This window comes from Camelus bactrianus, chromosome 2 (genome assembly GCF_048773025.1).
Source record: "Camelus bactrianus isolate YW-2024 breed Bactrian camel chromosome 2, ASM4877302v1, whole genome shotgun sequence".
Taxonomy (NCBI): domain Eukaryota; kingdom Metazoa; phylum Chordata; class Mammalia; order Artiodactyla; family Camelidae; genus Camelus; species Camelus bactrianus.
The window spans coordinates 102,337,682-102,362,720 of record NC_133540.1 but is presented as its reverse complement, the minus strand read 5'-3'; the positions used below and the strand labels follow the sequence as shown (position 1 = coordinate 102,362,720).

Below are 25,039 nucleotides of genomic sequence, written 5' to 3'. Positions count from 1 at the left end.
CACTTGAGCCACTGGAAACCTAATGTTGCCAAATAGTGGAGGGCAGGTTCCTCCCCTGCTGGCTCTCTTCCTTTCTTCCAGGGTAGCAATCTCACATCCTTTCCCCTGCAGGCACAGGGCCATATCAGCAAGTCTGCACCTAAGCAAACAATCGCTACAGGGAAATGAGGTGCAGGGTGTCCCTTGCTTGTAGGTATTCCCAATCTTTAGGTGGTTTTCCCTTTTCTCTCCTTAAAGAGGTAGAAAGAAAGCCATCACATTCTTGGCTAGCTGATGACTCACGCGCTGACAGTTTTCTTAATTGTTCCTTTCCTCTTTTACTGCCTTTCTCGATATACCCTCTTTTCTCTCTTCTTCCTTTCTTTATTTGGGCTGCAGTGGGAATGGCGACTAAAATTACAACATCTGCTGCCACTCAGGACACCCAGGAAGGGATGTGTATCCCCACCTATTTGTGGTTATCTTCAGGATGTAAGGGTTTTTTTGTACCTATTTTGCCCCAGTTTCAGGTTTCATTCATCAACAGGGGACAAAGGGAAAGTCACCCTCGCATGAGTTTCACTCTCATGTCACCAAATTGTTTGGCACGTTGCAGACTCAGTGACTGAGCAGTACATCTGTCTACCTATGAAGATGACAGTCTTAACGGATGGCCTTGGGTTCGAGATCCAGCTTTGCCTCTTAACGTGTTGTGTGGTCTTAAGGCAGATTGCTCAATAAAGGTTCAAGTTCCTCACCTAGAGATAATACTTGTGGAACCTTGAGCTGTGGCTGGTAAAAGTGATCAAAGACATGTATTATTTAATATTTTCGTCAGACTCACAAGCAGCATCATGGCAACAACGTGCAAGACACTGAGTAAGTAAGGTTTGGTGCCTGACATCAAGGAATTCAAAATCTAATTTAGAGACAGACACAGAAAGACATAATTCCTGTGAAATGTGGCAAGTGCAAAAAAGGATACGAAGTACTTACGGGGGCAGGTTGAACCAGGGCAGCTGTGAAGCAAGATGTCTAGGAAAATCTCTGTTTTAATGGCCTTCTACCCATTCTCTTGGCAAGAGAGAGATTCCTGCCCTAGGGTTATGAGGGCAGCTGGCCGTTTGACACCTGACAGTGGGCAGAAGACATCAACAGCAGTTGATCAGTTGCAGAGGGGAGGACACTGTATACCACGCAGGGCCACATGAGGGGTGCACTCAGGAACAGAGTGAGCGATCAGAGGGGTGGGAGGCAGGCTTTGTGGTATTAAGAGGGTGAGATGCTCCCTGGTTTCCACAGAGTGGTGTGGATATGACTGGCTTGTTCGAGGAACTCCGTGGGCTGACAAGGAACCAAAACCCACTACTCAAGGGTATGCAGGACCTGTGTCTGATCTTTATGATGGGGAGTGGTCTTTGTCTAGGAGACTGTATCCACAGGGGCAGATCCAGGCCCTCCTGGTTCTACCAGATATCAAGGCAGCACATAACACTGAGGCCTTGAGGCCAGGGGAAGAGCTTAGAAAAAATTCTGATATTCTGGTGCCAAAACACATTCTTCTAAAAATGACTAGGGGAAAGGACTATTTAAAACAAATTACACTAATGTCTTTACCTCATGATATTTTAATAACTATTGAAGTGCATTTGTAAACCTCTAAGGTGGTACGCATTCCTGCACAATCTTCTTGAGCCTGGGGACACAATCTTCTTGAGCCTAGGGACATTAGTCTTTCAGGAATTTTTTTTTTCCAGAACACCAATGAACTATTCCAGGGAACAAAGTTTTAAAATTACTGTTAGAGGTAATGAGGGAATCATTAAAAGATTCAAGCTGGGAGTGACACTTTCATATTTGTATTTTAAATAAAACACTCCGATAGATGTGTAGAAGATGAATTTGAAAGGACAGAAATTTGATTATTTAGTGAAGCCAGCTAGGCTGCTGGGGAAAGCAAGCATGAATAGAAGTACAATGATAGAGACAGGAGAAGGGGAGTCTAAAGGAAGTTTTTATATAGTAGAGGAGGTAAATGTACCAGTGGGAAAGCTAGTGATGCTGTAGTCAGAAACACACACCAAAATCTCAGTGACTTAACGCAGCAAAAGTTTCTACCCTGTTGACACTAAGTGTCATAAATTGACGCAGAGCAGGGGCTCTGCTCCGCAGTTACTCAGGGACCAAGCTGATGGAGATTCCATAATCTTACGGCAGCACCATCTGGAAGAGAGTGCTTCTTGGGTCATTACAAAAAGGAGAGATGATGGAGATTCAGGCACTGGCTTTGATTTGAACTAATACCTGTCATTTTTGGCTGCAGTCCACTGACTAGAAGTAGTCACGTGGCCCTAAGTGCAGTGGGTCTGGGAAATGTGACCTTCCATGTGTCTAGGGATGGGAGGAGAACCAAATATTGATAATACCATTCACAGTAAGTGAGGACAAAAAGAACCAAGCAGGTCTTCCACAAGTGACCAGGTGAATGGTAGTGCCATGAGCTGGGAGTGCGAGGGGACCAGAAGAGGGACGAAGTATCTGGGAGATGAGATGACAAACACATTGAACACTCTGAGTTTTATGTGAAGAATTTCCATCTGAGGATGACAGGTAGATTGTTGGCAATTTTAAGTCTAAGTCTTAAAGGAGAATTATATCCTGGAAATAAGATTTAGAAATGAATCATCATAAATAGTTAAAACCAGGAGTGGAAGTCCTATCCATGAAGAGCAGGATGTTCCCTAAGGGACATCAGAGTTTTTTGACTTGAGAGAAAACCCCAAGAAGAGGAGGGGAAACTGTCAGAGACGGGCAAGACGAGAATGCAGAAATGCCATTTCAAAAAAGTGAAGGAAGGTGAGGTTCTGAGAGAAAGTTATCAGCAGCAGCACACACACCTGAGCGATCAGGTAAGCTATGGTGTGTCTTTTTGATGATAGTCATTCTAACAGGCATGAGGTGATATGACCTTGTGGTTTTGATTTGCATTTCTCTGATGACTAATGATGCTGAATACATTTTCATGTACCTTTTAGCCATTTTTATGTCTTCTTTGAGAAAGCGTGTATTTAGGTCCATCACTCACTTTTTAATTGGGCTATTTTGGCTTTCTGCGACGGAGTTGTATGGTTTCCTTGTAGATCTTGGATATTCGTCCTTTAGCAGATACATGGTTTGCAAATTTTTTCTCCCATCCCGTAGGTTGCCTTTTCATGCTTTTGATTGTTTTCTTTGCTGTGCATTTGAAATATTTTCTAGCCTTGTCAGTTTAAAATCACACTAGGTATCTATTTCTCTTCTTTGTTGAATTGTCAAAAACCGAAAAAGAAGCCTTTGCAGAAAGAGGTTCATGAGAGAAAGAGACGCCAGCTCTAGGCTGACATGATTTGAGCAGTGAGAGGACAGTGAGTGAGGAAATGGAAGAGGCAAAGACAGTGAAGTTTTATTCCCAAGCTTCTTCCTCAACCCTCATGAATCATTCATATATTCAACCAATATTTAGTCAAACTTATTAGGGTGCAAACAAGACACATGAGATTTCTGCCCTTGAGTTGCTCTGGTGGATTGAGTGTTACATTTTCTCCTCATTGTTCCTGTAACATTTTGTACATTTCTTTATTTTAGCACTTTTAACATCGCATGATATTTATTTATGTCTCTTAGCTCCCTTAAAACAATGAACTCATTCGAGATAAAGACCGGGTTGAGATTTTATGGATCTGTATATACCAAAAGCTCATCACAATGCCTGGGCAGAGCCGTCATGCAATACAAGTTTTTTCTTTTTAATTATATCATTTAAATCTCACAATTCTGAGAGGTGGGTATGAGTAGCCCCATTTCCCAGAGAAGGTAGCTGAGACCTGGCGTGGCTACACCTCAGCAGAGGTCATAAGCAGAAAGCGGCAGAGCAGAGCCCAGAATCCAGGCTTTGGATTCCAGGTCTGTTTCTCTCCATCACACCAGGCCTGCTTTGACATCTTTTCCTTCTGCGGTGATGGATTCCAAATCACTTATGCATAGCTTTTCCAATACCTCATTCTATTCAAGATTGCAGATTAGCAGTACAATCTGAGATATGAACAGGGTAATAGATCAAACCAGTCCACAGACTCCCATAGCGCCCAAACCCACATTTTAACTGAGCCGAGCCACTGCACACTATACTAAGACTAACCATACAAAAGTGGTGTTTTATGTCCAAAAATGTCAAACAGCAGCACTTTCCTGAGGTTCAACCAAATAAGGTATAGAGTCATTCTTTCTACAGTATGAAACTTAACATATGAACTAGGAGTATCAATTAAGAAGCATGAAACTAGGCAGTGGGGTGGGGAAGAAAGATTTTAGAAATGCAGCCCTAACAAGGTTTGTGACCATGTTCCTTAAACAGTCTAACCCTCAGTACCCTAGTGATTATAATGGACATGCTCATTTCTTCCTAAGGATGAATGATGTGGATGTGTATGTAAAATGTCCAGCTCTAGACCTGACCCATACATCAATGGCAGCGATAATTATGACCACAAGCAAACATGGATGATTTTGATACAGGTGTCGATTAATCACTAGTGTTTATTTCCAGGGTTTATTCTGGAGAAGAATTTCTAACTTGCTCTACATATTCTTAATATAATAATGTCCCTGGAATTCCTTGTGATGATGTGCATTACTTGCCCCAGAAGTAAAAGGTCTACTGCATGGAAAGTCTAGCAGATGCCTGATACCTAACACCTTTTTAGTAAAAGGTAATCTTCAACAGGGAAGAAATAGCCAAGCAGTGGGGCTTCAAGGATAAATATTTATACGGAATTTCTCAAAGAACTCTCATGAGCACTGACTCCTCCAAGCTCTAGAAAAGTAACCCAGCCAAAATCTTCCTCTTGAACGAAAATTAATCACCAGAGTGGCTGTTTCAAAGCAATCTAGATAAATGGCCACCACGATCTTCAGTTCCAGGGTCCTTTGGTCAGCAATGGGTTAAACCAAAGTATGTCTTAAAAATATGAAAATATAGCCTAAAAGGACTGTGATAAAGGATTCTTCTAGTATAATTTTATTTTAAAATCCATGTCTTAGTAACAAATTTCTGGGAATCAAGCACCTACTTATATAATTGAAAAGACCAAAATGGAGATTCTTTGGGAAGAAAATATAATCCAACCTACTCTTCAAGCCCAGCTTTGTTGTTTTATGAGAAACTAACTGTATATCCTTTTGTCAGAGTTCTAATATGGCCTTTATCTATTGTATGAAGATCAGAAGTGGGACACTAGACTTCATAATCTCCTACTTTTTCCCCTGTAGATACAGCTAATATTGGTAAAAAAATTTCAGTCTACAAACTTAAATATGTCCAAATGCATTCTCTAGTTGGGAGGGAAATAGCTTAGTGGTAGAGCACATACTTAGCATGCACGAGGTCCTGGGTTCAATCCCCAGTACCTCCATTTTTTTTAAATGCATTCTTTATTTTCTAAAATTTAATTTTAGACTGTGTGGCTCAGTCTAGTAGTTTCCTTATCCTGTCTCAAATCAGCGCTTCCTCAGACACTTCAGCTGTAGACGCAGTAACACCAGGACTGTCTCTTTCTTCCTGCTCGTCTCCCCAGCATTGACAGTGAGCTCAGAGGTCACCAGAGTAAAGACCAGGAGAGCAGAGGGGATGTGCTGCAGTCTATTTGCACTGTCTCCCCTTGATTCCACCCCTCCCCCTGGGGTTGACTATAGGCTCTGGGGTGCTTAGGGATATCTTACCCCAGGGGGTCAAGAAGGGGTTGTTCTACATTCCTGCTCAGTCTGTTGGATCCTGAACCAGCCTCTGACTTCAGATATAACTTGCCCTGTCTGGGCCACAGCACAGGTGAAATCAGGCTCACTCCAATGGTAACTGGACCTTCCACGGGTACTGACGCAGGTCCCACTGAGCACTTGTAGCACTAGCAATGCACCCAAGACTTAACTGGGTCTCTGATCCCTGGCAGGAACTGTCCCTGCTGCATCCTTCCAATGAGGTCACCTTGAGATGTCCTACGGGACCACAGGTGCTCTCCCAGTGCACATCTGCAAAACAGCAACCCTTGGAAATCCTCCCTTACTATGATGAACCCACAAGAAACTCAGATGGAATTGTCTCCAGCACTCTGAAGCTTTAACAGAGTGTACTGCTCTCCAAATAGTGGAATGAAAAGCTTTCTTTCTACAATGTTTGCTTGCCTTCAGCATTAGGTACAGTCTCTACTCCTATCCAGAACTTTAAAGAGACCGTCTAGCATCGTACCCCCAACCTAGAACCCAGCTTGAAGGGGCAGAGGCAGATGGGGCTTCCCAAATTCACATCTGGCTCTTTTTCCCTCTCTGCTTCTCTTCCTCCCTTTCCTTCCTTGAATCGTCTTTAACTTGGGTATGCGCTGGGGGGATTCAGGGTGAAAAGAATTCTTCAGAAAGTTTACATGTATAGACATCCTTCGGACTTTCAAGCTAGTGTCTTTTAAATCAAAGAGCCATGAATTTGTCATGCTTGTTACTCAGGTTCATGTAATCAGTCTTATTGTCTTAGCCAGGGGTGGGCATGAGGTCCTTGGATTATAAGTGAAGAAACTCTATTTGTGATTTGATGACAGAATAATTCTATACCTTCCTTTCCCAAAAGATCTATCTGCTTAGAATGAGAGCAGGGTAATATTACAAACCACTGATCACAACACCAATACAGATAGTTTTAATAGGAACCATTCTGTCAACCACAGTACCCTCTAGCTATAGACCAGAGTTTCTCAGCGTCAGCATTATTGACGTGTTGGGCTGGATAATTCATATGGGGCACTGCCCTGATTATTGTAGGACATCTAGCATCTTCCCTGGCCTCTTTTCACTAGACACTATTGGTACCCATTCCCCAAGTCATGGCAACCAAAAATGTCTCCAGATCCTGTCAAATACCCCCTGGGCCAGGGTGTCAACTGAAACAAAATGCACAACCTAAAAGTTGAGAGTTACGTTCTATTCAGTGGACTTTCTGAAAACTTGAGCCCAGGAGGCAGCCTCTCAGATCGCTTTAATAGAGTGTTCCACCCAGGCAAGAGAGAAGCCAGGATATGTGGGAGTTTTTGCAACAGAGACCAGGTAGTCAGAACATCAAAAGATGACTGTTAATTAAAGAAAACCAGACATCTCAAGTGAAGGAATTTAGCACTTTTCTATGTATAGGGAGGTGCAAAAGTCTGGGCTCACTGAAATCATTCCTTTGATTTGCACCTAGCTGTCTGGGCCGGTATCCCGTTCTTCTGCATCCCGAGTTCCCCCAGGGTGCACCACTGAGGGTGGCAGCAGAGGTGCCCACTTGTCTCCCTCCTGAGTTCCCTCCATTCACTGTCAGGGGTGACAGTAGTGGCTGATGACTTGATGGCCACAGCATCCTTTGTTTACTGACATGGCTGACAATATGTTTCATTCACAGGGGACGTCACCCTCAGTCGAGAACAGTGCTGTAGATGGATCCTGAAGCAACATGTGATGCCTGTGTAATGCTTCTAAGTATTCTGATGATAGAGTGCCTCTAAGAAGCACTCTGTAGCTGTAACTTTGCAAAAGCACCCTTTTCTGTCTTCCCTGTGAGTTAGGTAGTGCAGATTATTGGTCCCATTTCCACAGATAGAAACTTGGAAGCATTCAGCTTTCCCAGTCAGGTCGTGAAAGTCTGTGCTTTCATTTCCCTTCTCTGAAAAGTGAAAATGATAATCACTGTTCTTCTTTTCTAGCCTGAGATCATGAGCGCGCTGCCCTGCCCTGACTGCTATTCCCAAACATCTACACCAGGCAGCTCCAAAGATAAACTCATATTTGCCTGTCCTCCTATTTCACAGACATCAGAAAAAAGCCCTCAACATCAATAAAATGGCAGCAAGACCCATGTTTCATCAATGTAACTGCCAAGTTACATGGAGTAAAAAATCAATTCCAGCAAAACCAGTAATAATCAGAGTTTTTTTTTCTGTCATGCCCAGACACAATGCAATTTTTAAAACACAGATATTAATGTGCCCAACATGCCTACCACTATATCTTCTGTGATGCCAATCTAGCACTTGGGAGTGAATGCAGATTAGCTATAGATACAAGCAACTGTGAACTGTCAGCTCCACGACATCCTATCCACGTGGACCTTAATGGTTAGGAAATTATACGAGAACATATAATAGTTCGTGAGCCACAAAAGCACATGGCCTCCTAGTCGCTAAGCCTATCCAGTCTGATCCTAAAGGGAATCCAAAAAAACATGGGATTTTTGAAGATGGCTGAGAATTGCCAGAGAAAAGTTATCTTGTTTGGAAATAAAACCCACCATTTGTAGATACTAGAGCTTGGTATTGTATTATTATTGCAGGTTGTATGCAACACATCTGTAAAAACCCAGGGCAGGGACTACATACTTTGCATCCACAAATGCGGAAGGCATCAGATTTAGCAATTGGATGGAATGAGTCTCAATAAATGGTGTCTGAGTGTGAGAGCTAAGGTATATGAGACTAAATGACAGATTGTGGTAAAAGAAATCAGAAACGAGGCAATTTGTTAACAAAATACAAAAATAAACTCTGACCTGACCCCATAGAATGCTAATTTTTAATTTAATGCATTTTAGTGCTATCAGCTGCATAATAATAATAACAGAGATGTGAAGAATGGGTTCAGATCATTTGCTGCATGTAGATACCTGTTGTTAATGCATATGCATAGCTAAGCTAGCATAGATCGTCCTTTGGAAGATGTTAGTGAAAAGACTACAACTTAAGCATTAAATAGACCAAAACAGGTCATTTGTTGTAGTCATTTTAGTAACAATCAGAGTTGTATGTATTTAAATATAAATAGATATTTCTAAGTTAAAAATATGGATTTGTGACTAGGTACATTAATCAGAATTTGTCTAGTGTTATTTAACATAAGTGAACTTTAAAATAAAACCTTGTAAGAATCAGTGATCCAAAGCTAAAACAGTCAGGAAAAATGTAAAACTCCTGCACCAGAAAGGATTAAAATTTTCAATGTCCTGTCTCTGCCTATGACTCTGGAAGGTCTTGAGTGCCCTCTACAGGTCATTCAAATAATTTTCACAGATTTGAAGTTTACTTTCCCAGCATCTATTTAGGCAATTTCTAGAACATAAAAATAATTTACTAGGGTTTTATTTTTAAAAGGATTACATGTTCACTACTTAATTTTTTAAATAAAACACCCATAATTATAACATTCAGAGATAATCATTATTGACTATTTTCATACATATCCTTGGTTATATAAACACAAACATATACCTTTTTATTACGTTTGTTTTCTCTTCAGAGCATCCTGTAAATATTTTACCATGAATGGTTGGGTTGAGTTGGGGGTTTTTTTAGTTTTTAATGGGTTCTTCAAAAATGTATTTTGTTGACAAATCACCACTTTTTATCATTAGAATTTCTCAGTGAAAAGTGACCCTCTTTAGAAAAAAAGAAGAATTAAAATAAAACCAAAAGAAAATTTGACCATAGATACCCCAAATACTTTGCAGTTAATACAAACTAGAAACAAGTGGATACGGATTTTTCTCTGAGACATAAAATATTCTCTCCTTTGACTGTTAAGACAAATAAAATATAGTTGGCTGTTTTGAGAAAATTTTATTGATAAAAAACATACAAGACAAACCCTTAATACTAAGATTTTAGCATTTTCAGATGTGATTATTTTTCATGTCACCACTGATTTTGGCCATAGAGCAACCTTTATTCAGATCTTTAACCAATAATGTCCCTAAAACATAGGCACCCACATAAATTAATGCAATAAAGCTCCATTAGCACATTGGACATCGCGAAGGGAAGGTTACTGCCATGAGCCTATACACCATAGAACACCAAATGATTATTGGCATTGGCAGAATGGAATACACCATTCCATGTTCCAGAAGGGAAGAAAGATAAGTTCTGAGATACTTAGACTGACAAGATGATAGATTCAGTCAGGGAAAGAGCCTAGCCCTGGATCCCACAGAGCAGGGCTCAGTAATCTACAGAAGGCACTCAGTTCCTCCAAACACAAGTCAAAATAGACCTCACTTCCTTATTTGATAGGATTGTAAAATCATTGAATCAGGAAAATGTGATAAATACAGAGACACAGACTCAAAGCTGAAACTATTAGGCAAATATTAAATGAATAAATGATGGTGCCACCCCACGAAGTGCTGATTGAAGACTTTTGACATCAGCTGAGAGGGATATTGCCAAGAAAGTGTGATAGGGCTCTGTCTTTGTCTCTGCCATCCCACATTTGTCTCACTCAAGGGAATAGTGATAAAAGGCATATTTATCAAATTTGAAGAGAACACGAAACTAAGAGGGTGAGCAAATAAAGATAAAAAAAAGAAAAAAACCTCAGAACCAGTTTGTGCCTCCAAAAAAAAAAAAAAAAGTCAAAGGCAAGTCAAATTGAATTAGATAAAATTTAATGGAGACAATATTAGATCCTATATTTGCGTCCAAAGGAAAAAAAAAATCATGTGATTGTCAAAAAAGTTAATTTAATTTGTACTGCTTTCCTAGAGGACCAGTGACTTGAATAGGGGAAGTCCTGCTCTTTGCTAGCCAGCTACACCAAAAATAGCGTGAGTTGGACAGGCATGGCAGGAAGCATGTGAGAACGTCCATCATCAGCGTGGGGCCAGAAAAGTGGTAGAGGAGGTCAGGTAGGGCCAGACAGAGACTCAGCCTCCAAGAGGGCATCTGAACAACCCAAGGGGTAACTACTGCATGCCGTCCCACCTGACAGGCAGTATCATTATGAGAAATTACAGGTGGCAGCCAAGTTAGAAGTCAGGACAAGCCACAATCAGGGTCAGAAGATCTGAAGAAGGCAGCAGGAGTCCCACCAGTGGGAGAGTTAAGAGGAGCTGGATATATTCCAAATAAAGAAAGCATGGAAGGAAATCTGAGGCAGTGCACTAGAGCCCCGTGGGTATCTGAGGTCCAGCAAAGCCATTTCGCCATCAAGCCCTGTAGGCAAAATGTCTACATACTATGAGTTTCTCAAGGGTCTTAAATAATTATTGGCTCCAAAATACAAAAGAAAAACTACAATATTAAAGCTACTATAATATGATGTTAACAAGTCAGCTGCAGCCCAGTGCTTTTATAGTGACATGGAAATTAGGTTTAACACGGGATGTGAATGCATTTGATGCAATTAACATAATGTGGGAAGGTGTTTCCAAAAGCAAAAGTGTCTGGGATCTTTAAATGGAAATGATCTAGTGTCGACAAGGATTAATGGACTATGTGGTATTAAGCAGTCAGATATGAAGGAGCAAGAAAGTCATTCTGGAAATTTACTCATCGGCCAAACATAGGAGGTGCCAAGGCGTGAGGAGTGGGGAGAAGCCTGAGCACCCTGACCTCGCTCCTGGTGCATCCGGTCCTAGGTCTGACTGGACATGGAGGGGAGGGAGGCTTCTCAGAGAAGGCTTAAGAAGCCAGGAAACATGCCTGGACTTTCAGACTCCAAATCTGAAGGATGAGCTATAATTCTAAATCCGCTGCTCCCTGCTTTCTAAATCAGTCAGGAGTGGCTCAATGCCCACGGCAGGATTCATCTTGGAGGTGAGTCAACACCACAGGAAAACTCAAAAAGAGGGAGAAGAGACAGGTAGACATGACCTCCTCTCTGTCTGGGGCTCCTGTGCTTCAAGGGGCATAGAAGCAAACAGGAAACTACTGAGAGGAGAAACGCTTCATAGATTGAGTCTATCCTGGGAGGGACCAGGGCCTGAAGAAGGAAACACTGAAAGGGATCATAAGAGATGTCCCCCAAAACGGGAGGCTCTGCCCTGTCAAAAAGGTACTGGGTTTGTTTTCTGTTAGCACAAGGGGTAGACAAGGACCAGATGGGGAAGGATCTCCGAGAAGATGAATTTTTACTTATTACAAGGACACATTTTCTAGTGATTACCTAAAAATATAATTAACTACCGAGCTGAGTGAGAAAATACTGAGTGGGCTATCCCTAGGGTCAGGAGGACCACTCATACGCTGGGTCTTCAGATAGGAGTCAGTTATTAAGTGGGCTGTTGCATAGATTTGTACTTACAGATTCTTAATATTTGTGAGAATGCTTTTAAAATCTGGCTTCAGTGTTTGCTGCTTCTTAGGACATCATGGGCACACAGAGATGCATGGGATAGGAATCCAAGCAGCCTTTAGAATAAATGTTACAGCAGATTGTGAGCCACTGGAAAGATTAGACCCAGCTGGTTTGCTTATCTGCCTCTGAGACGCACCATTACAAATATCTAATAACCTTGGAATGGGAAGGGTCTACAAAGCTACAGGAGAAGAGACATCGATAAATTCCTAACATTTCTGCCCTCATGTGGAAGGAGGGGGAGGAATTGGAGAGTAGGAGACTACTAAGCTTATTTCAGTAGGTCAGTTGAAATGTCAATCATGAGCGTAACCAATCAGGTGCCAGTAATGACTGACGTAAACAGGAAGTGAAGACACTGGCTCTTATAACGGGATTGGCCACTCTCCACTGAGCATTTTTTTACCCACAGCTCAGAGGGAGGGAAATCTTCTCTCCTCCAACTTTTGAATACAAGTCCTAGTTTTCTCTAGTACTGGACCAATTTGGGTCACATGCCTATTTCCAAGCAATTAATTTGGTCTTAGAATTGCTATGACCTAATTGTTTTGGACCTGGGTGATTACTAACCCTGAGCCAGTCACAATAGCAAAGGGGATGGTATTTTAACAATTGCCTGAAGCCCATCAAGCCCCACACTATGAGACTTGCCATGAGGCTGTGGCTGCCCCACAAAGGGAAACCCATTTACTGATGCCCACTCATGGATTAGCAGCTTAAATCCATTTTCTCAAGCACAGCTCTGTACAATTTTAGACAATCCCTGGCTCTATTCAGCACAGCGGGGAGTAATTTTTATTTCCAGATTAGAAAATGCATCCAATATAGAGTGTTTCAAATAGTGAAGAGAAACACTAACATCCAGATCCTTCTACGTTTGTACTAGCCACATGCATCTTTATCCACCAACATCAACTTAATTTTATCTGCACTTTCTGCACCACTAAGAAGTCCTCAGGGGCCGAGAGGAAATTCTGAGAGCTTCTGGATAGTTATTGTTGCTAGGAAACCATATCCTTGGCATCCAAGTGTTTGGGCTTTGTGAAGACACTGTGTGAAGTCCCTGGTTCATAAAGGAAATCTTTGGTAAACAGGTTGTTTGGGTGTGAGTAAATTGATGTTCGCTCTCTGTGGCAAAATGTTCTTGTGTAATCTTTGAACAATAGTTTATTTCCAGGCCACTGTTCTTTCCTTTGGGCCCAGCAGCCATTATTGTTCCCACGACAACTCACACGTCTACCTGAAATGGAGTGAACATTCTTTTTCCCTTCCAAATCAACTATAATTTTCTCAGTGCCTTGAACTCTGAGTCTAACGGGTTTTAGTTAAACAAAGTGCAAGCGAGCTTGGGAATACAGACCCAGACCACTGATCATAGAAATTGTTAAAAACTGTTAAAATTCACTTTGATTGATAGCCATATTCCAGCTCTTTTATTGTGCAAGGCATCAAAGTGTTCCGCTGCTCCACAGAAGCAGAAGACAGTGAGAAGTGGTGTTTGGGCTCACCCACTGTCCTGTCCCGTCTCAACGCCAAACTGCAAGCCATCCCTGGTCCCTCAACTCTAGTTATTGCTTACATGTTTCTCCCCTGGAAGTCTGTAATTCGAAGATCATCTTGAGGCTGTAATTTATCACCTCGTCATTCAGTGAGCCTAGAACGAATAAGCAGCTTTTTCCATTTCCTTGGTGCCCAGACCCACTGTAAGTCCCCTAAGAGCAGAACCATCTTAGTCAAGGAGGAAATCTAGCTCAAGAATGCTACCAAATAAGTCACCTCTGTCAGGTTACAGTCTGAGACAGAAAACTTAGAAGCAGTAAACAACAGTCACGAATGCATTTATTCAGAAACATGTATTGGATACATAACTGTGCACAGAATCTGCTCCAGGCATCAGGAATATTTTTAATGAATAAAAAAAAAAGTCTTTGCTTTCAGAAAGTGTATAATATAATGAGAGATGTGGGAGGTAAGAGGCAGAGATAAACACAGAGCCATGTAAATAAATGAAGTATTTGCACTGTAAGATGTACTATGAGCTGACAGGATCCCATCAGGAAAGCAGAAACCACACAAGGTTTTTCAAAAAGGGAATTTAATAGAGAGAATTGGTTACAAGGATGGACAAGCTGGAAAAGCAAAGAAGAGGAGGGAAAAAGGATGCTAAAGAAGCAAAAGCCAGAAGCTGCTAATACTCCTGCGCAAGGGCCCGTGCGTCCGAATCTGTTAGATCTTGTAGAAATGCTGTTCTAATTGTTTGCAGAGTCACCAGAAGAGGTGCTGTGCGAGTCTGGAACCACCCACTTGCCCCGGCAGCAATCACCAGCGACAGCGGCACTACCACACTGCCAGAGACAGAATTGAGAGCCTTACCCCAACCCTTCTACCTTTTCATCTTCATCCCGTTCTTCCTAGGGGCAGCATCTAGCAGGAAGCCAGGGAGACGGAGAGCCCAGCCCCAGTGGTACAGAGCAGAGTGTAGAAAGCGGGATAAGACGCACAGAAACAGCACATGGAGGACTGGCACACAGAGGTTTTAACGAAAAGCTCTGGTTATCCTAAATTAGGAGCAAAATAATTCTTCTCTAGAAGAGAAAGAGTATATCAGTCTGGATGCTGCTGCAGATAGCAGAAGCCCACTGGCTAACTTAAGCAAGAAGAGATTTAATAGAAGGAAGCGATGCTCACAAAATTGAAAGACTGAAGTCATAGGCTCTAGGCTGGGCAGCTAGAAATAACTGCCAGCACCACAGTGCAGACTGGCCCTCCAAGGGGACTGGTGGCTTCACCACCGTCAGGAAGCTGGTAACAAGTAGCCCCTGCCATCATGTGGACTCCAGGACCTCAGAAAGCTAAAACCGGAATTCCTGGTTCCAGAGCCATCTGTACTGAATGAGATGCGTCAGCACAGTGAGAGCCTCAAATATCACCTTTGACATCATTGAGCTTTATCTAATGCAGGGAGCCTAGGTCACACCCACAACCTCAGTGGCAAAGGAATCTGAGAAATGTCGTTTTAGCTTGCCTAAAGATTAGAACACGTGCTCAAGAAAGCCAATCCATGCAGCACCTGCCACAGAAGGATTTCAAAAGAAATTTTGTGGTGAAATATGTAACATTTTACATGAATTATTCACGCTCCAGGAGGGCAGGAGCCATGTCAGCTTTACTCACCCCAGTAGCCACAGGACTCTTCCACCCCCAGCACACAGTCAGCCCTCAGTAAATACCTGCTTGTTGAATGAGTAAGACACACACATGGGTTAGTGCCTGATGGTCAAGTTAAGTAGCACAAAGCTATGAGTCTGATTTTTTAGAGCTGTCTTGAATTTTCTGATTTGTTTTTTTCTAACTTTAGAATCACTTTGTCTAGTTCCCCAAAGCATGAAAACACATTGGTGCTATTAGACAATCACGCTAAAGTAAATAAACGTATGATGTTGAGTCTTATTCAAAGCATGGTATGTCTTTTCATTTGTTCAAGGCTTCTTTGGTGCCTTTCAAAGGTGTTTCAAATGTCGCTTCATGTGCCTTGCCTGTTTCTAAGTTTATTACTAGATATTTCTTGTCTCTATTTTTAAAGAGGCCTTTTTCTTCTATTATATGTTATGAACATATATAAAATACATGCTTTTATACATGAAAGCTACCCATTCCTATAGAGTAATTTTGTACCCCACAATCATACTAAATTCTATTGTTTGCAATAGTCACTCAGTTAATTCTTTAGGGTTTACTGGTTATACAATTGTATAATTACTAAATCTTAATAGTTTAACCAGCAGTTTTCCAACTTTATAATTCAATTTTCTTTCTTTTGTCTAAAGCATTGGTTGGTATTTCCAGAATAATGTTAAAAACAATAGCAATGGTAGTGGACACTCTTATCTTGCTCCTAACTTTCATGGGGCTGTTCTACTGTTTCTACAATAGGCATGACGCTGGCTTTGAGGCTGAGATAGATGTATCTTATCATGTTAAGGAACTATTCATCTATTCATATTTATTGAGTAACATTATTCATTTTGTTAAAAAAAAACAGAATGGCTATTAAATTTTGTCAAATACCTTTTAGCAGCTGTGTAAATAACTGTATTTTTTTTCCTCCTTAGATCTGTTAATATAATGAAGTATATTAGCAGATTTTCTAATGTTGAACCATGTGTACTCTTAGAATAAACCCCACTCGTTATGCTTTGCTGTTTAATGTACCGCTGGGTTTTGTTTGCCTAATATACTCTGCTTACTTTGTGAACATAATTTGAAAGTTTTCATTCTTAGGCTATACTTTGGAACTGTTTAAGCAGAAATCGCATTATCAGTTTTTAAATGTTTGAGTCTAGTGTTTATTTGTTTGTAGGGAGTAACATCAAGCTATTTTGATCTTCCATCTCTCCTGATTTGGGGTTTTGTAAATGCTTGAAAATTATCCATTTCATTCAGATTTTCAAATTTGTTGCATAGACTTGAGCAGAGCAGTCTTACAATTCTTCACAGCCCCCCTGTTTCCACAGTGCCTTCTCCTATGATGTCTTAGTTATCCTAATTCACTGGTTTGATCGGTGTCTTCTGTAGAAGAGTTTCCTCAAACAGGTCCCTGTGTGATGTGTTCTCTGATTTTCATGTATCTTCTCTGGAAAGAGGCAGTATCTGGGCAGAGAATGGGGCTGTTGAGTTTCTGAGTTGCTGTCCTTTTGCCTTCTTTCCAGATGTTCTGTATTGTTATTCTACAATCCTTTCCTTTCTAGAGCTGCACATCAGAAATCCGATACTTTTTCCTGTGAAAACACCTTGTACTCTCTGTCTGGAAAGTTGTAAGATTATTTTTTTACCCTTGGAGTTCAGGAATGATATCAGGATTACCTAACATAATGAACCTTCAATATGCAAAATGGTTGATGTATTAAATTCAGGGATGTTTGTTTTTTCTTTATGTGTGTTATTTGTGGCTCTTCTTGTTCTTTCAAGGGTGCCCACTCTTCATGTGTTAGCTCTCCGAGATGAGTCTTTCAGAGCCCTTGTATTTTCTCCATGCTTTCCAAATCTCTCTAATTTTGTCTTCCAAGCCACAAATCTGGCCTCACCAGTGACCATCTTCTCAACTTATCTAACACTTTTTTTAATTAAAAACTATGGGTTTTAGGACAAGGAAGTAAGGAATTTTTTGTGTTGTACCAAATATTCTTGTGTGTTCCTATATTTTGAATAAGGTGGGAAATGAAATCTGCTTCTTCCACCACTTCTCACAAGGGACCATTTATTCTGGATGTTCTGCTCTTTTCCTTCTCTAGGATGATGGGGTTTTTTGTATAAATATTATTGTTTTTCTTGCACATCTCTTTACATTTGAGCCCAGCTGCCAGAGCATCCTAAACGGAAACAGTGTTCTAGGTGGAAAGCGTGGTGGGCTCCAGGCAAGTTGGCATTCCCCTGCTGGTGCACCAGGAGGCAGCCTCTGTCTCCTCTCTCTCTCCCTCTTTCTCTTTCAGACACTCAGCCCACTTTTTCGACTTTCCTACATCTCATTAAGGGGCTGGAAAAAAACAGCAGTTCCTCCAGATAGTCACACAAGTGCTAGCAATCTTCATTTAATAGGCTCCCCAAATCCCTGAACCCAGCTTTCTTCCATAATCTCCCTGTTCTAATCCCCATCCAGGGACCCCATGCCAAGTCCCCAGGTTCTCTCTTTTTCCTGAGGGGGAAAAAATCCCATGACATCACTGTCTACTAGATCCAGACAAAGCCGAGATCTCAGTCCCCAGATCTTACTTCATGCTGAGCTTAGAAGTTCACAGTTGAATCAGAAGTGGAAGAGAGGGCATCAGGGTTGAATTCAAGCTGTCTTGTTGCCACTGGCCATTTCCCTTTGGGAAGGAGGTTCTTGTTCTAGAACCTATAAATGGGCTACAAGGGAATCCATGATGTTCTACAATTATCATCAAATTGTATTTGTTTACCTATCTGTACCTATGTATTATTTGTATATCTTTCTGTAGAATTTTTTCAGAAGTTGTTTTTTAAGAATATTTTTAAAACCGTTGTAGGTTCACAGCAAAATTGAGGGGAAGATACAGAGATTTCCCATATACCTCTTGCCCCCACACTTGCACAGCCCCCCATGCTATCAGCGTCCCCCACCAAAGTGGTGCATTTGTTACAACTGATGAACCTGCACGGACACATCGTTATCACCCAGAGTCCATAGTTTACTTCAGGGCTCACTCTTAGTGCTGTCCGTTCTGTGGGTTTAGATAAATGCATGATGACATGTACCCACCACTGTGGTATCACACAGAGTATTTTCATTGCTCTTCAAAGACCTTCTGTGCTCTGTCTATTTATCCCTCCCATCCCCTCAACCCCTGGCCACCACTGATATTACTGTCTCCACAGGTTTGCCTTTGCCAGAATGTCACAGAGCTGGAATCATACAGTATGTAGCCATCTCAGGTTGACTTTTCCACTTAGTGATATATATTTAAGTTTCCCCCATGTCTTTTCTTGGGTTGATAGCTCATTTCTTTTTATCATGAGTAATATGCCATTGCCTAGGTGTACCACAGTTTATCAAAAGACCAAAGGACATGTTGGTTGCTCCCAAGTTTGGGCAATTATAAATAAAACTGCTGTAAACACCTGTGTACAGGTTTTTGTGTGGACATAAGTTTTCATTTCATTGAGGTAAAAACCAAGGAGCATGACTGCTATATCATATGATTAGAGTACGTTTAGCTTTGTGAGAAACTGCAAACTGGCTGTACTGTTTTGTATTCCCACCAGCAATGAATGAGAGTTCTTACTGCTCCACATCCTCTCCAGCATTTGGTTGTGTCAGTATTCCTGACTTTTGACCATTCTGATAGGTGTGTAGTAGTATCACACGATTGTTTTAATTTGCATTTCTCTAACAACATATCATGTGGAGCATCTTTTCATGTGCTTATTTGCTATCTGTATATCTCCTTTGGTGAGATGTCTGCTAAGGTCTTTGCCCATTTTTTTAATCAGATTTTTTTGGTTTTTTACTGCCAAGTTTTAAGATCTTTCATATTTTGGGTAACAGTCCTTTAACAGTTGTGTCTTTTGCATATACTTTCACCCAGTGTGTGACTTGTCTTCTCATTGAGTTCAGAAGGTCCTATCAGATTCTCAAAGAGATGCTAAGAATCACAGCCTTACAGAGCCATGCTCAAATACAGAGCCCCCAGTACACCAGTTAGTTCCATGTAGATTGCTCTGAGTCCACTGGGCAAAGTGGATCTCACAGCCTCTCAGACCCTGAAGATTATACCCAGAAATAAATATCTTCTATTTCTATGTCCACACTTGGGTCATTGTGAAATGGGTTACTGACTATGAAAGATTACCCTTTGAAGAAAGGGCAAGTTCTTGGACCTAAGAGAGAAATGGTTTAAAGAGAAATAAAATAAAACAAATTGAAATATATTACAGTAAATAATAACCTCTATACGGCAAAAGTAACAAATATAAAACAATTGTGAATTCAATGAGTTCAGGGATAAGAATTCTAAAAAGAGATTTCTGAAAAGAAGTTAGAAATGTTTAAAGCCATAAAGTTAAAACAGTTTTATTTCCCCTCAAAAAAAAAAAAAGGGAAGAATAACTTAAATTTTCTCACATTCTTTCAAGGATATGTTGATAGTGATCCATTGGCACTTGGCATTCAACTTCTAAATTTTAAATATATTATTTTTTATCTCTTGAGAAAACGTTTCTCACTTTAATCAAAAGTAGGTCAGCAAAATGTCTACTACATCATATGGTTACTTTTGAAACACAAGCCTTAGTATTTCTAATGGGAAAAGATTTGATGCTTTTTATTTGAGGTGACTATAAATAGAAAATAACCTTAGAAAGACCTTTTTGTCTCTAGCAGAAAGTTACAAATGTAGTGTTCTATATGTCTTAAATGATTTTTAGATTTTTTTAATATATCAATACATTGTTTTTATGCAAGCTGCCCTAATATATGACCATAACTCAGTTAGACCACTGGCTAGTAGGAGCAGAAGTGGAAAGGGAAATAGATTTCAGGACAGACCCTTCTACAATCTTCTACTCATTCCCCTTAAATCACTTAAAGCTCATTCTCATATAAAGATAGCTTCAAAAATTCATGTAGTTTCTAAAATTTTCACCTATACAGTAGCTATAATCAAAGGATATAAATAGAAGCTTGCCTAATTTTCTAAAAAAAAAAAGTATACTTCCTTTTTGAACGTCGATCATTTAATGGGTATGTACAAAATTGGGCTTTCATTATACTCCATCCCTTTACCTCTTCTGTTTCCCTTTTAACAAATATGTGCTCAATTATTATACTTGTTGTTGTTAAATAATGCATAGTCAAAATCTATGCCCAGGCACCTGGAATCTAGGCATTCCCTAATTTAACCAAAGAGTGCCCGTTGGTAGACACAATGAATAAATATGCAGTGATGTCAGGTATCACTGAATGATAGATCACAGAGCATATGCTCATTAAAGTAAGGTGTCCATCTTCTCAACGCAGCCACAACCAACCAACAGAAATAGCACACAACACGAAACCTCTTATGTCATCCTGATTTACAGCAATAGCATCTTACCATCAGTTGCTGGGGATTTTCTCTTCAGATCTCAAACTGTCTTCAAAATGAATTTCTAGGCCAACTGAGCTCCATTTAACTACGCTGTTTCTTGGTTTCAGATGGCTATACCACAGATGACATTGAGTTTTACTGGAATGGAGGAGAGGGAGCAGTAACGGGAGTCAATAAAATTGAGCTTCCTCAGTTTTCAATCGTCGACTACAAGATGGTGTCCAAGAAGGTGGAGTTCACAACAGGTGAGGCTGTTTCCCCAAACATGAACTAGGGGGTGCTGAGAAATAAGGTGGCTTCAACCAAAAGGTGACTTGATTTTCTTTTTTTTTTTTTCCCACTCAGGGGCATATCCACGACTGTCACTAAGTTTTCGTCTAAAGAGAAACATTGGTTACTTCATTTTGCAAACCTACATGCCTTCCACACTGATTACTATTCTGTCCTGGGTGTCGTTTTGGATCAACTACGATGCATCTGCAGCCAGAGTGGCACTAGGTAATGCATTTCCAGTGCTACAGAGAGCTGGTGGGACTTAGCTTCAAACAACCACCAGGGATAGAATTATAGGCAAGGGCTTGGGCAAGGGCTGCTCTCATAAGTAGCCAAAGAATGAGATTACCATGAGAGTGCTTGCTAATAAAACATCTAAGTATAAGCACTTACAGAGTGAATGTTTTACAACATAATATCTTTTTATAATTTTACCAAAGTAAAAAAAAAAATCCTGGAGTACATTCAACACTACATAAATGCTTCTTAGAGCATATTTTAAAATTCTCATTACATTAATTTTTACTAACTTTGTGATTTCTTCTTTGGTTCCTGCTTTTTACAGTGGAGAACATTATTGCGTTATTCTCAAATGGATTTGGAGACAGCTGAACCTTGTAACTATTAACAAGCTATATCAATTGTTGTGAAATACTATCTTTTGAAAATTAACTATAGTTCAATTGTATCGATCTTAGTATCTCTTAAATGGAGCTCCTTGCCCTTGAATAAGGCACAGACAATTCATCAGCTGCATTCGTGATCTGTGGTTAGGACAGAATAAGAATGATTTCCTTCCTGAGGGAACAAAATTCAGAATTAATCTTGCCATGATTGAGTAATTGCTGCAAGTGGAAGGCTGTATTTGAGACTTTAAAGATTCCTTAGAAAGTTAGAATTTGTAAGGTCTGTCTAATGAATCTGGATACATGTGGGTCTGCGTCATTATTCGATCCTACAGCCATTTTAGTTATCACTTTCTGGGGCTTATTCACACACACACACACACACACACACACACACACACCCCATACACACAAGAGCATCATTCATGAATAAGCTAACATATACACCTCTTTTCTTCTGAGACTACAGAGCTGGATTAGATGATCGGCATACCCTTTCATACCTAGACTAATCGTCAACTGTAAAGCTCATTTTATTGGTCGCGCACATAAGCTTCACAATGTCAAGTTCTGGCAGCCCTTTATTAACCTTTGAACATTCCAAGACTACAGAAAGTAAACAAATAGTTTATCACATCATATATATATATGTCTGCACATATTATTTGAATACGAACATGAATGTGAATATATGCTACTGTTAAACAAAAAACATTGGACAATGCCCACAGCAGGGAAGAAGAGCTACCAAGATCATGGATTGTGGTTCTCCTTACACTTCCATCCTCAGAGCTAATGCTACTTTGATTAGACATGTCAGCACAGATGCTGAATAAGCCTGGTCTCTGAAATGCAAAACCTAACGTACTTTAAAACTCATCTAAGTAAATGAGACATTTATTTACTAGCCCTTCTTGCTTAAAAAATTTAAACCAAGGAGTAGATGCAGAAGTGGAATAAGTGGATTTTAAATGAACTGTTTCTGTACAGGATGTGAGGTAGAATTATATTAGGGGAAATTTTAAATTTTATTCAAAGAAATAAATAGGGGCACTCATGATGCATTTCATATCGGTCCAGCATGTTTAAATTCATCACTGACCTGAACCATTGTGACTTTTTGTATTGTAGTTCTGACTTCCTACTTTACCTGTTCTCCTAAAGTTGAGTAGTCAAATCAGGACATCTAAATAGAATAATCTTGACTGGCAAATGAGGGCTAAACTGTTGTTTGTTTGGTTTGGTTTGGTTTTTTTTTTTCCCCCTTTTCATTTTCTAACTTCTATTCCCTTTGCCGGTTTTCCTTTGTCTCTAATAATCATTTCCCATTTCCTGACTTTATTTTTAAGGAACCTCATCAAGTTTTAGATTTTACTTTTTCATCTCTCTGCTTTTATTTTTAATGCCTTTGCTTAACACCTCCTTACTCTTTTATCTCTAGCTGATCTACTGCAAAATAACTAATCTCAGAGTTTCTGTTACTCAGCTATAAGATGAGAATAATGCACCTGCCCTATCGTACTGAGCAAGCTGTTATGACATATAATAATATGTCATATAATTCATAGCTGTAAGTGTTTGAAGCTGTAAAAACACTATACAAATGTGTAATACTTACATTACAGCATAGTTTAGTATTAGATACTAACATCACTTCTTTTTTTCCCAATTACCATTTCATTGTCACCAACATAAACACAAAATATTATACAGACACACAAACATTATTGTTAAGGATGCTATATTTAACAAAGTAGACAAAGTAGAATCTTCCTTTTAAAAGATTACAGTCTTAAATTTCTTTAACAAGTTGAATTTTCAGGAAGTCTTTTCCTGACTCCAGGGAACTAATTCATTCTATTCTCCAGAATCAAGAAACTAGAGGTAATATTTGAAAAAAAAAAAAACCAATAAAATTATATTTAAAAATACATATATCAAATACTTGATGCAAATCATGAACTTTCTTATTTGTTTCTTCTTTTCATGTTGACTCATCACAAATGATGCATTGTAATTTTAAAAGGTGATACTGACCCTATGACCTGGGTATATTACAGATTCATGCAATAAAATAGGTCTCCTCAAACTGGTCACCAACGTTCAGTTCGGTAGTGGCTGCTGTGGAAATGAGTATTACAAGGACAGATTTAGGAGGGATGTGAGGGAGATGTTGAGAGAAGGAAGAAGAAAAAAGTGGCATGTAACAGCATGAGAGACATTTGATAGTAAGCAGTGGGCAAATCAGTGAGATTTTGGGATGACTTTCCATCTACCTTCCTTTTTCTTTTGCACATTATTTTTTATAAAACAGTTCTCAACCCAGCGCAGAGCATCCTATTTTGTGATTTGCTCATGGACTCCATTGGCAGCCTGCAGCTTTGTCTTTCAAAATGTCTGCCCTTTCTGCCCCATGGTTTATTGCATTACTGCCATCATTTGAGGGTACCAACAAGAGAATGGCATCTGTCCCCTCAGCCTTAAAAAGGGAACTTAACAGGTGCATTCAGCTAAGCTGTGTCTTTCTGTTCCATAGGAATCACCACGGTGCTGACGATGACGACCATCAGCACTCACCTCAGGGAGACCCTGCCAAAGATCCCTTACGTCAAAGCAATTGACATTTACCTGATGGGTTGCTTTGTGTTCGTGTTCCTGGCTCTGCTGGAATATGCCTTTGTAAATTACATCTTCTTTGGGAAAGGCCCTCAGAAAAAAGGAGCTGGCAAACAAGACCAAAGCGCTAATGAGAAGAACAAACTGGAGATGAATAAAGTCCAGGTAATATATCAAATACTCCTGACAATGGTCTTCTGAAATTTAGCAGCAGCATGGTGCTCAGAGCTCCCACAACAGAAAAAAAAAAAAAAACTGTGAAATGTTCATTTATCTTGAATAAGGCTGAAATACCCTTCACTTTACATATTTGGAAATTGATGTTGAAGATTACGCAGATTAATAATCTACATAGGCCTGCAGCCTAACGCCAAGCCCATCACATTCTAAACTATATAGTTGTGGAGCTGTGTGCAAAAGAATAATTCCAGATCTACTTAATCAATAAATGAGGAAACTAAAGTGAACAAACTCTTACTCCGAATGGCAGTGAGGCACTAGAGCACAGTGGTTACAATCACAGACTGGAACCAAACTGCTTGGGTTCAAGCCCCAGCTCTGCCACTTACAGGCTTTAAAATTTCAGGCAGATCGACCTATGTAATTCCTTATCTAACCTTTGCTCTCAGTGTCATCATCCATAAAATGGAGATTTTCATAGTATATCTATCTCTCAGTTACTGTAAAGACTAAATGAGTTGTGTCATTTTTTTCAAGCCTAGTATTTGGATCAATACCTAGAACACAGTAAGTACTCAA

At 40.1% G+C, this 25,039-nt stretch overlaps 1 protein-coding gene across 1 annotated transcript in view; it reads left to right on the top strand.

Moving 5' to 3' along the window:
• Nucleotides 1-25,039, top strand: part of GABRB1 (gamma-aminobutyric acid type A receptor subunit beta1) — a 332,503-nt gene that overhangs the window by 286,564 nt on the left and 20,900 nt on the right. The window contains exons 6-8 of the mRNA XM_010962597.3: nt 20,873-21,010; nt 21,111-21,263; nt 24,201-24,445. Coding sequence (XP_010960899.2) covers nt 20,873-21,010; nt 21,111-21,263; nt 24,201-24,445 — 536 coding nt within the window. The remainder of the gene's footprint in view (nt 1-20,872; nt 21,011-21,110; nt 21,264-24,200; nt 24,446-25,039) is intronic.